This window comes from Dermochelys coriacea, chromosome 7 (assembly GCF_009764565.3).
Source record: "Dermochelys coriacea isolate rDerCor1 chromosome 7, rDerCor1.pri.v4, whole genome shotgun sequence".
Lineage (NCBI taxonomy): Eukaryota > Metazoa > Chordata > Testudines > Dermochelyidae > Dermochelys > Dermochelys coriacea.
This window is the reverse complement of record NC_050074.1, coordinates 24,413,988-24,426,189: the sequence shown is the minus strand read 5'-3', so window position 1 is coordinate 24,426,189 and position 12,202 is coordinate 24,413,988. Positions and strand designations below refer to the sequence as shown.

At 52.4% G+C, this 12,202-nt stretch overlaps 1 protein-coding gene across 1 annotated transcript in view; it reads left to right on the top strand.

The window, feature by feature from the left end:
- The window catches only part of CELSR3 (cadherin EGF LAG seven-pass G-type receptor 3), a 65,078-nt gene extending 53,590 nt beyond the window's left edge, over positions 1–11,488 (top strand). The window contains exons 25-34 of the mRNA XM_043518646.1: positions 773–885; positions 1,334–1,413; positions 2,328–2,454; positions 5,158–5,271; positions 7,215–7,351; positions 7,847–7,953; positions 8,427–8,603; positions 9,055–9,255; positions 10,348–10,704; positions 11,394–11,488. Of these exons, the coding sequence (XP_043374581.1) occupies positions 773–885; positions 1,334–1,413; positions 2,328–2,454; positions 5,158–5,271; positions 7,215–7,351; positions 7,847–7,953; positions 8,427–8,603; positions 9,055–9,255; positions 10,348–10,704; positions 11,394–11,488 (1,508 nt within the window). The remainder of the gene's footprint in view (positions 1–772; positions 886–1,333; positions 1,414–2,327; positions 2,455–5,157; positions 5,272–7,214; positions 7,352–7,846; positions 7,954–8,426; positions 8,604–9,054; positions 9,256–10,347; positions 10,705–11,393) is intronic.
- Positions 11,489–12,202: the final 714 nt, after the last annotated feature.

Sequence of the window (12,202 nt, the reverse complement as noted above, 5' to 3'; positions counted from 1 at the left end):
TCTGGGCGCAAGGCAGCGATGAAGACACTATGCATTTATACCACTCCTAGTGTTTTGACGTGGTAGGTGCCACAACAGAGGGTGTGCTGTAGTTTTCTGGTGTGAAATGTCCGTGGGGTTTAGAGGCCAGGGTCTCACTCCTTCAGAAGAACCTACAAGGCTTCTCACCCTTTCTGGCCCGATGGCCATGAAGCTCCTGCCCTTCTAGGATTCACAGCATGAGATGCAAATGTTCTTTGGCTATTCATCTTGATCCATTTCCCAAGGTTCATCACCACAGGGGGCATGTGTTCCTGGCAATAAATGCCCTGTTGTGGGGCTCTGCTGAGGTGGACAGTGGGGCATTGGACACGGACATCTTGAGACAGTGGGGCATTGGACACAGACATCACAAAGCAGGAGAGACAGCTTAGCCATTGCTAGATATTTCCATTGCTATGGCAACTTGGCCAGAGGCACTGGCAGGAACCGAGGGGAAGGAGGAGCACTAGATGGGGAGTAAGGAGACATGGGTTCTGTCCCTGGTTCTGCCCCAGCTCTCTGTTGTGGCCTTGGGCAAGTCATTTCTCCTCTGTACCGCAGTCTTCCCCATCTGTAAATGAGAACAATGATACTGCTCTGCAAGGAGCGTTTTGAGGCTACATTGACCAATGTTTGGTCTCTGCTTTGAGATCCTCTGGTGGAAGAGGCCATAGTGGAAGTGCAAAGTGATCCCAAGGTCTCCTAGGTGGCTGTGTCATGGAATTGACCTTTTCCTTTTCTCCCCCCCCAGGACTGGCCGTTGGCTTGGACCCAGAGGGCTATGGGAACCCAGATTTCTGCTGGATTTCTATCCACGATAAGCTGGTCTGGAGCTTTGCAGGCCCCATTACTGTCGTCATTGTGGTAAACTCCTCCTGTGTTTTATACCATGTCCCGGCCCACCCCGCATGTCCTCCCCTTCTTTGCACTCCATGTGTCTGCTGCCTTGCTTTCGCTTACCTTCCCCTGGTTTCTGCTGCCTCTTCCTCTTCCCATTGCTTTCCCTCCTCTATTTATATTTCCTCTATCCCTTGAGCTTTGCTCCTTTCTCCTGTGCTCTCTTCCTCCCCTGGGGCTCCCTTTCTTGTCACACATCCCCAAGCCCAGGCAGTAGTATGTAGCCTACAGAAGTGGGGCTTGTGTAGAGCAGACAGAGGAGAAGGTGGATGAGCCCAGGTCTGCACAGAGGTCAGCTTCCCAGGTACAGGAGCTTGTGGAGGCACATGATCGAGACACCAGGACTGGAGAGAGAGAGAGAGAGAGCCTCAGTGTAGGAGCAGCAGAGCAGCTTTTAACCACTCTGTACTTTCAGATGAACGGGATGATGTTCCTACTGGTGGCCAAGATGTCATGTTCTCCAGGCCAGAAGGAGACCAAGAAGAAATCAGTTCTGTGAGTATTGATTGGCCAGGATCTCAGTGGAGGGTCTGCTGCTCTGATCCCTGGCAAAAATATGTGAACTTCTCTCCCTTCCCCACAAGCCATCCCCTGCTCCATCACTGTCAAAATCTGCCTGGCCTCCCTGTTACCCGGATTCAGCCTTGAAGTCGCCTTCCATTACTGCTTCTGTTGCCAGTATCAGTCGCTTCTCTAACATCCGTCCTTTCCTCTTATTCCTGCTCCCACAACCCTTTCCTGTCAGGCCCCCACATCTCACCTTATTCCTCTCCAGTCTGTCTATCTGCCTTCTGCTGAAAGGTGATTCCTCTCCCACTGCTCTGTCCATGTAAGTCCCCTGCTCAAACCCTATCACTGGCTCCCCATCACCTGCCATTTCCGCTTCCTGTCCTTGTATCCAGGGCTCCGAACTAGCCTACATCTCAGTGCTTGTTTCTCGTTCTCCCCCTCTTGCTGCCTACACTCTTCCCAGCCCTCCTAAATGCCCCTTCTGCATCTTCTCTGTGCGTGCCTTCACTGCTTTCTTCCAAGCCATCCCTTAAGCCTCCCCTGAGCCCAAATGGTCACCCTGGGGATACTGTGTCTGAACTGTCCTGTCTGACTCATCCAGAAGAGAAGCTCCTTGGGGCCGGGGCTGTGTCTTCCTACATGCTTTGTCAGTGCTCAGCTAGTCATGATCTGTCCAGACTGGGTGTGGGCCCACGAGGTGGAGACGTACCGCAGGGAGCACATTGTCCCGCTGTGGTGCTGGCGCATGGTGTGGGGAGCTGGTGGCTCAGGACAGGAGTGTACTTCCCCTCTGTCTCTGTCTCTGAGTGATAGACTAGATTAACAAGAGATTCTAACCTCTGCGTCCCTGTCTCTGTGTGTGTATCTGTCTGCCTGTCTCTCTCTCTCTCTCTCTCCAGCATGACGCTGCGAAGCTCCTTTGTTCTGCTTCTAGTTATTAGCACTACCTGGCTCTTTGGCCTCTTGGCTGTCAACAACAGTGTCCTGGCTTTCCACTACCTCCACACTGTCCTCTGCAGTCTCCAGGTAACTCTCCATCCAGCCTGCCCTGGAGGCCAAACGGCAGCTCTGCCCCTCCCCTCAGGGGAGCATCTCTCATTGGTGCCTTTGGACAAGGAACAGTGATGGGAAAATTTAAACAATGGAAAGGCAGGTTAAAGGGAAACCAGACAGACAAGAGGAGGGCGGGAAAGATGGAAAGCAGTAAGCTGGGGTCTGATGGCACCCACTCTGCAGAGTGCAACTGAGCTTCCTCCAGCTTTTCTATGCTACCCTCCCCAGCCCGGCCCTGCAGCCTTCCTGGAGCTCCCCTGTGCTCCGCTCCATGGCCCAGCCCAGCCCTGGAGCTCCCCTGCTCTCCAGCTCCCCTGTGCTCAACTCCATGGCCCAGACCAACCCTGGAACCTTCCTGGAGCTCCCCTGTGTTCTGCTCCATTGCCCAGCCTGGCCCTGGAGCTCCCCTGCTCTCCAGGTCCCCTGTGCTCGGCTCTATAGCCCAGCCTGGCCCTGGAGCCTTCCTGGAGCTCCCCTGCTCTCCAGCTCCCCTGTGCTCAGCTTCATGGCCCAGACCAGCCCTGGAGCCTCCCTGGAGCTCCCCAGCTCTCCAGCTCTGACCTGCCTTGCAGTATTACAGCAGCTCCCATGTTTTATTCTTTCCACTTCAAGCACTGCTGTACATTGAGCTCTTACTCAGTAAGAGGGTTTATTTTAGGAAAGCAACACAAAACAGATTCTTCCAAACATCTCAGATCCCCACCTGCTGATGGGCTCTGTCACTCACACACATGTGCACTCGCACACACTGACTACACCTGCTGATAGACTGCCATTCACACACATGTGCATGAACGCACGCAAACACTGACATACCTGCTGATGGGCTTGCTTTCTCTCATGTGCGTGCACACCCATTGGCTGTTCATGCCTCTCTGGCATGCATGTCACAGAGACAAGCTGAGGTTGGTGCACACTTCAAATACATTGCAGATATTAACTCCTCAGCGCCTCGAGCTTCCCTCGGCCAGTCACCCTGTGGGTTTGGCCCTCAAGAGCCATCCCACCGAGCCTCCCTTCATTAGGAGCATTACACAGACAGAGGGGTTCCCTTAGAGCAGCTGCCCTCCAGCAGTGACTGTGCCCCTCTGTTCTGTCATCACTCTCCTTCTCTGCTCACTAATCCACGGGACATTCTGGCTTCCTTTAGCTAAAGCTCCTGATTTCAGGCACCCTCCTGCTGCTCCACTCACTCATGAACTGACTGCCCCCTCTAGTGGTCATTGTCCACGTTCGCTTTCTCATTCTGTAGCCTAGATCAGCTGTTTTCAACCTTTTTTTATTTGTGGACCCCTACAAAATTTCGAATGAAGGTGAGGACCCCTTTGGAAATCTCAGACAGTCTGTGAACCCCCGGGGTCTGCAGACCACAGGTTGAAAACCATTGTTCTATGGTAACCTTTCTATGTTCTATGGTAACCTTTCGTGGACCCCTTAGACATAGGCTAAAACCACTGCTGTAGAGGAGCAGAAACCTGCTGCACCAAGAAGAGACTTCAGTTGTAAGCCCAAATGAATTGGTTCTTATGATTTAATGATGCCTTTTCCAAGGCAGCCCTGCTCTGGGACATAATGGGACAATAATGACCATCTTCAGAGGAGTTTTCTGCTGTCATAAAATGGATCAGCAAAGAGTTGGGCCTATATTTGAAGTGGATGCACAAGGGCTGCTGGGAACTGCACGCAGGGGAAAGCTAACAGCCACCAGCACCCACTGTTTGAGCTACCATCCCAAGCTGTCTCTGTATAGCCAGTTATCCACCATCACCTCCAAAGCCAGGGCCTGCTAAGGATTCTTGCTGTCACTGTGACCCCCTGCTAGCAGCAGTGGGCCTGGAACCACTGCTGTTTGCCTTCAGACTGCTCCCTAGTCACTGCACACACAGCACAGAAATCAGAGCTGCCCAGGCAACCCCAGTTTCAGTTTTCCTCTTCCACTTACCCCATCATCCTTGGGCAGCCACTCTCCTCTCTCCCCATCCATGCAACTGGGCTCAGGAGCTTGCAGCAAGCAGGCCCTCCTTGTAAGACTCTGATGGCCCAGAAAGCAGCTAGGTCAATCTTGTGAGACCAAACTCCTAGCACTGAGGCATTGTGCTGGCTGGAGCGTATTCCTGTTAGTAACTGTCTGTAGCCCAAAGCTCTGTCAGTCTCTAGCAATTTTACCCCAGAGCAGACATGCTGGTTTCTGGGGGAAGAAACTGGTTCAACCACTGCTGTACCTCATGCAGCAGGTGGGATAGCATGGCAGGCACCTGTTCCCCTCCCCCAGAGACCCACAGTGAATTTGGTCAGCAGGAAGCACTCTCCAAGGGGGAGTCGCTTGTCCCTTCCTCTTTTACAGGCTAATGAGTATTGAGTCTGGTCAGCACAGAAATGCCTCCACTCTGTGGCCCTGTTGCCCTATCAGGGGTCTAGATGCAGCACTCTGCACTATGCTGGAGGCCTGGGTGCAGTGTAGATGTGACTGACTGAAACACAAGTAGCTGGATGGAGTGTCAGGCAGTGCGATCGAGGAGAGCTGACTGACTCTGTTAGCACATTCCCGAATGGCCAAAGTCAGCCTTTAGCACTGCCCCATTGCCAGGAAGAGTGGAAGTGTGGGCTCCCGGCTGTGCTGAGTGCTTCCCTTCCTTCCTCACTCAGGCTCACGGCCTCTTTTCCCCTCCCTCACAGGGCCTGGCCGTGTTGGTTCTGTTCTGTGTCCTGAATGAAGAGGTGCAGGAGGCCTGGAAACTGGCCTGCCTTGGCAAGAAGAGTCAGGGCGAGGAGGCAGCTAGATCTGTGCAGGTGGGTGTAGAAGGGCACTGCCCCAGCAAGCAAGCCCAAAGGCAAGGGCCTTCTCTGCACCTGAGCCTGCACTCTGCCTGAGAGGGAATCCCTCCCTAGGCCCACCCTCCCCACCAAGCGTGCAGGTTAACTAGTCCTTTCTATCCTAAGAACATAAGAATGGCCATACTGGGTCAGACCAAAGGTCCATCCAGCCCAGTATCCTGTCTACCAACAGTGGCCAATGCCAGGTGCCCCAGAGGGAGTGAACTTAACAGGTTATGATCAAGTGATCTCTCTCCTGCCATCCATCTCCACCCTCTGACAAACAGAGGCTAGGGACACCATTCCTTACCCATCCTGGCTAATAGCCATTAATGGATTTAACCTCCATGAATTTATCCAGTTCTCTTTTAAACCCTGTTATAGTCCTAGCCTTCACAACCTCCTCAGGCAAGGAGTTCCACAGGTTGACTGTGCACTGTGTGAAGAAGAACTTCCTTTTATTTGTTTTAAACCTGCTGCCCATTAATTTCATTTAGTGGCCCCTAGTTCTTATATTATGGGAACAAATAAATAAACTTTTCCTTATTCACTTTCTCCACACCACTCATGATTTTATATACCTCTATCATATCCCCCCTTCGTCTCCTCTTTTCCAAGCTGAAAAGTCCTAGCCTCTTTAATCTCTCCTCATATGGGACCCGTTCCAAACCCCTAATCATTTGAGTTGCCCTTTTCTGAACCTTTTCTAATGCCAATATATCTTTTTTGAGATGAGGGGACCACATCTGTATGCAGCATTCAAGATGTGGGTGTACCATGGATTTATATAAGGACAATAATATATTCTCCGTCTTATTCTCTATCTCTTTTTTTAATGATTCCTAACATCCTGTTTGCTTTTTTGACTGCCGCTACATACTGCGTGGATGTCTTCAGAGAACTATCCATGATGACTCCAAGATCTTTCTCCTGATTAGTTGTAGCTAAATTAGCTCCTATCATATTGTATGTATAGTTGGGGTTATTTTTTCCAATGTGCATTACTTTACATTTATCCACATTAAATTTCATTTGCCATTTTGTTGCCCAATCACTTAGTTTTGTGAGTTCTTCTTTTTGAAGTTCTTCACAGTCTGCTTTGGTCTTAACTATCTTGAGCAGTTTAGTATCGTCTGCAAACTTTGCCACCTCACTGTTTACTCCTTTCTCCAGATCATTTATGAATAAATTGAATAGGATTGGTCCTAGGACTGACCCTTGGGGAACACCATTAGTTACCCCTCTCCATTCTGAAAATTTACCATTTATTCCTACCCTTCATTCCCTGTCTTTTAACCAGTTCTCAATCCATTAAAGGATCTTCCCTCTTATCCCATGACAACTTAATTTACATAGGAGCCTTTGGTGAGGGACCTTGTCAAAGGCTTTCTGGAAATCTATGTACATTATGTCTACTGGATCCCCCTTGTCCACATGTTTGTTGACCCCTTCAAAGAACTCTAATAGATTAGTAAGACATGATTTCCCTTTACAGAAACCATGTTGACTTTTGCCCAACAATTTATGATGTTCTATGTGTCTGACAATTTTATTCTTTACTATTGTTTCAGCTAATTTGCCCGGTACTGACATTAGACTTACCGGTCTGTAATTGCCTGCTCCAGGAGGTCAGTGGGAAAGACCTCAGCCAGACAGCCACCCCATGGCCGGGTCCTAGCCCCTCAGTCCATGTCTGAATTCATGTGCTGTCATGTCCCTGGGAGCCCCATGCCTCCCAAAGAGGCTGGTGGGACCCTCGCCAGTGAAGGAAGAGAACCCCTTCATGGTGCCTGAGACTGGAGACTCCTGAACGGACACAGGCCACCCCCACCCTTTGCAGTGTTGGGCAGGGAGAGACTCTCAAGATCCAGCTGCTGCAGTCTTCCTAACAAATTCTCCATGTGTCTCTTCCTTGTCAGGGCCCCAACGCCTATAATAACACGGCCCTGTTTGAGGAGAGCGGCCTCATTCGCATCACCCTGGGGGCCTCCACCATCTCCTCAGTCAGCAGCGTGCGCTCAGCCCGCACCCATTCCAGCCAGAGGGGCTACCTCAGGTAGGAAGCAGCCAGAGGAGGAGGCCTCTGGCTGGCCGCTGGGCCACAGCCACAGCTGAGAAACTACAGACATGGAGGGGGAAGGGAGTGGGGCCCATCATGGAATGGAGAGGGCATGGCCTTCTTCTGGAAATACAGGTGTCACCTCCTGGCCCTTCTGGACCATTTCTACCTATTCCTCCTCTGCTATGACCTTCAATCCTGAGACTCCCCACACTTACATCACTCCTGATCCACCTACAGACCCCGGTTACTCCAGTCCTGAGCTCTCCACAGCTCTGCCAGTGCCCCCCACTCCTGCCCTGCAGCATTCCTTGCTGTTCCAGTCCCTCACACCCCCTCCCCCCACAGGGCTGTGCCCATGTGTTGACCTCTCTGCCAGGCACAGATATGAGTATGGGAGATGAGAGGAGAGCACTCAGTTTCCTCAGGACAGGGACAGGTGCTGCCAGGTGAGGAACTGGAGTCTGAGCATTTTTGCCATGTGTGTTTCAGAGAGAATGTGATGGTGCGTCAGGGCTCAGCCCTGGATCACAGCCTGCTCGGTCACACCGGCCCCACAGACCTCGATGTGGCCATGTTTCACCGTGATGCAGGGGGAGGTAAGGCTGAGACCCAGCCGGCTCGCCCCTGGGACCTGCCTGGGCACGTGAGAAGGCTCAGTGCTGCCCAGAAACTGCCCTAGCAAGTGGCATTTCCCACGTTAGTGAGCAGCCTTTGAGGTGATAGTTTCTTGAGCACCTTTGCACACTGAGCACCTGCCACTCCCAGCAGCCTCACTCTAACTCCTGAGTACGCTCAGCCTGTGGGGAGGAGGGAGTGTCCAGGGTCACTGAACAGAGCCCCCCTTAGGCCAATTAGTGAAAACAACAGCACAGGCCTCCAAGGATGCTGGGGCCCTGGCTTCGGCTGGGCAGTGTCCAAACACAGGGTCTGTGTTTTGTGCCAGTGGAGTGGTAGATTGGGGGGATATAATCCTGGGACACTAGCAGGCAAAACCCCCAAACCAAGCTTCCTTCCTTCCCTGCCCTGCTCAAAAGCCATCCCCACTGCTTCCATCCTGCATGTGCCCCAGCAGACCAAGACTCTGACTCAGACAGTGACCTTTCCCTGGATGAGGAGCGCAGCCTTTCCATCCCGTCGTCGGAGAGTGAGGAGAACGTGCGCCTCCGGGGCCGGTTCCAGCGCCAGTTCAAACGGGCAGCGCACAGTGAGCGGCTCCTCACCAACCCCACCAGCACCACTCCCAAAGGCAAGTACCACGCAAGAGCCCTGCCACAGGCTAGGGGCCCGCCTGGGAGTCACCGTGGCCACTTGGATCTAAGCAGCTTGGGAGGGAGGGAGCATGGGGGGACCAAGCTGAAGGTCTCCCACAGAGCGTGTTTCCAACGCAGCTGCTGTCTGATGGGATGCAAGGTCTCCCAAAGGCAAAGCGCTGTTTGTGGGGTCCCGGGAGCAGTCCCCGTTGGCAGGGAGGGGTTAGTACCACCTGGAGATGCGGTGACTCCAGCAGAGGAGGGAAATTGCCTCATCCCTCCCATCTGCTGGTTCTGCTCCTGCAAGCCCCACAGCACGTTACTGGTGGTTAAGCAGCCCTTGGGACTGTATCCCAGTGCGTATCGTAGCAGGCCCTGCTCTGTTTACAACTTGGGATAACTCTGATGTCCGTCCTCCCCCCCGTATGTTGCACTGTTCTTCTCCAGATGTGGATGGCAATGACCTGATGTCCTATTGGCCAGCACTGGGCGAATGTGAGGTTCACCCCTGCTCTCTGCAGAAATGGGGGTCTGAGCGGAAGCTGGGCTTTGACGTCAACAAGGATGCTGCCAACAACAACCAGCCAGACCTGGCCCTGACCAGCGGGGATGAGAACTCCCTCACCCAGACCCAGCGCCAGAGAAAAGGTAACTAGACTCAGAGCAGCCAGCCTAGTGCTCCCTGGGTGGGCACATATCCAGCTGCCAGGCGGCACAGTGTCCCACTGGCTGCACCCCCAGAGTCTCCCCATGGCCCCTACCTGGTACACCCAGCATCTCCCTGACAGTGCTGTGCTCGGCAGACTAATGGTGTTGAGCAGAGCAGGCAGTGAATCCTTTGTCTGACGCTGGAGAGCCACTTCGCTTCCCCAAGCACTCGGATGTCATGGGGGACGGCATCCAGGTGACTGTTGCTGACAGGTTGGCAGGCCACATTAGAAGTGTCCTGTCCTTGTCCCGGTCAGTCTATTCATTGCCCACAGGGAACAGCAGACTCCTGCGGCTCTCAGCAAAGGTAACACAGGAGCTGTTATGGAGACGCTTGGTTCTTCTCTTTTAAATCTTTTATTCAGCTACAAGCTCTAGCCCTGGTGGCTGGGACAGTTCCCGAAGCAAAGAAGGAATGTAAGGGTGGGCTTTGCAGTCAATCAACAGCTGAAGAATAGCTGCCCTTTGGGCCAAGGCCATAAGTAACTGCACTGAGAAACAACAGGCTGCAGGCAGGAGAGGTGCAGACCAGTGCTGGGCTGGCCATCCACCCATAGTCAGAAAGAGGGGAGAGAGCCTGACAGGCTCAGAGAGAGCGAACGTGTAAGGAATGGAGACAAGGGGGAAATTTCCCTTGGCTGAACTGGAGCTATAACCTCCCCTACATGTTGCCAAGGGACAGAATGGGGGGTAGTCTTGGTAATGTCTCCTCTGCTGTTTTAAGCCAAGAGTGCCACACTCTTAGAGGCAAGCCACTCACAGGAGTGGCTTCTCCTCATGTCTAGTAGACCGGGACATGCATCCATTGTGGAGGTCAGGTGGTGCTGGGCCACAGGGTGTTGTGATCTTGAAAGCTTTGCAACATGCAAACACAGGTGGCAGTTTCCTCCATCCTGGGGTGATCTCGGGGAGGGGCAGGGCTGCCCAGACTGCCAAGCTGAGTTCTTTGTCCTTGCTTTATTGCAAATAGTGAGGAGGGTTGTTTGCACTGTCACAAAGATTCTCTTCACTTTCTGCTTTGTTTCTGTACAGGGATTTTGAAGAATCGCCTCCAGTACCCTCCAGCTCTGCAAGGCTTACCATCCGTAGGCAGAATGACCAACGAGCTTTCTTGGTACAAAACATCCACCCTGGGTCACAGGGCTGTTCCTGCTGCCTCTTATGGCAGAATCTACTCTGGTGCAGGCAGCCTCTCTCAGCCAGCTAGCCGGTACTCTTCCCGGGAGCAACTCGACTTGCTGATGAGAAGGCAGATGTCCAGAGAACAGCTGAGCAGGAATGACGCTGGGGAATACTTGGAAGCTGTACGCAGCAGGCATGGGTCCAGGGAGGAACTGGACACCGTTCTCAACAGGCCTGGATCAAGGGAGCAATTGGACACTATCCCTAGTAGGCATGGGTCTAGAGAACATCTGGAAAATATACCCAGCAGGCATGGGTCTAGAGAAGACTTAGATACATTAGCTTCTAGGCCTGATCAGAAAGATCATGGGAATACACTACCCAGGAAGCAGGGTTCTAGAGACCATCTAGATACTTTACCCAGTCGATTTGGCTCAAGAGAACTACTAGACTGTGGGCCAGTAAGAGAGGTCTCTAGAGAGTGGCTCAGCACTTTGCCTAACAGGCAAGTATCTAGAGATCGAACGGACACTTTACTAAGTCGAGACATTTCTCGAGAACAATTAGATCTGCTTTCAGGAAGACAGCCTTCAAGGGACCAGCTAGCGTTAGCTAGACAAACTTCAAGAGAGCAGTTGGACTTTTTATCCAGAAGATCTAATTCCAGAGAGCACCTGGATACAGTGCCTAGTAGGCATCCATCACGGGAAAATCTGGAGTTTTTTTCTAGAAGACAGCCATCCAGAGAAAGTCTAGAACCACTTTCTAGACGGCTTCCTTCTAGAGAAAATCTAGAACCTCTGTCTAGGAGACAGCCTTCTAGGGAAAATCTGGAAGCAATCCCTAGCCGACATCCTTCCACTGAGCAATTAGATATCCTTTCTTCCATCCTTGCTTCTTTTAATTCTTCTGTCCTGTCCTCTGTGCAATCCTCCAGTACTCCCTCTGGCCCACAGACCACAGCAACTCCTTCTGCTGTGCAGACTTCCTCAATGCCTTCTGTGCTGTGCCCGTCACCACCTCTCTCTGCTACATCCCACAGTATCTCTGAGCTGTCGCCAGATTCAGAGTAAGTATTTCCCCTTCTCCAGGGCAGCTTTTGGGTCAGTCCAATCCATGCTATGAGTTAGCCAGAGGATAGTTTGTATCTTCTAGCCACTTGGTTGCTCTTTTGCCCCTGGTTTGTTTGGTAACTGAGTATTACCACCTGGAGTATGGGATCTGAAAGCACAAAGCTTCCTGGTGAAACGGGATCAACCCCCGTAGGATGAAACTAGGTCCTAGAAGTACCTACTGGTTGTGATGCTTTGTAGAGGACCCCGTCGCACCGGTGCAATGGGTGGAAGTGCTAACGTTTCTAAAGGGGCAGCTGTCCCATGGGGCGCCCCTATGCTCCTCTGGCACCTGAAGGTGCTGGGGCTCAGCATCCGTCCCGACACACCTTCCGGGTACTGAGAGAGGGGAAGTGGCTCTGAGCTATGCATTTTAGAATGCATGGCAGGGTACAGATCTGTCTGTTGCCTTCAGCTGTACATGGCACAGGCACTTGGGTGAATGGGTATGGCCAAGGGAAAAGATCTGTATTCTGTTTCTTATATTTGCCTGGCCTGGTCATTGTTCTGGGAGCTACAGCCAGACCCTGCCCTCATCCTTAGCACTATTTATTGCACCAGGAGGTGAGCATGATGATTTCCCAAGCCCCTGGCCAAACAGGGAGAGCCCAGGGAGTGTCACTTGGGCCTGGGGAGTAAGGCACCAGAGGCTA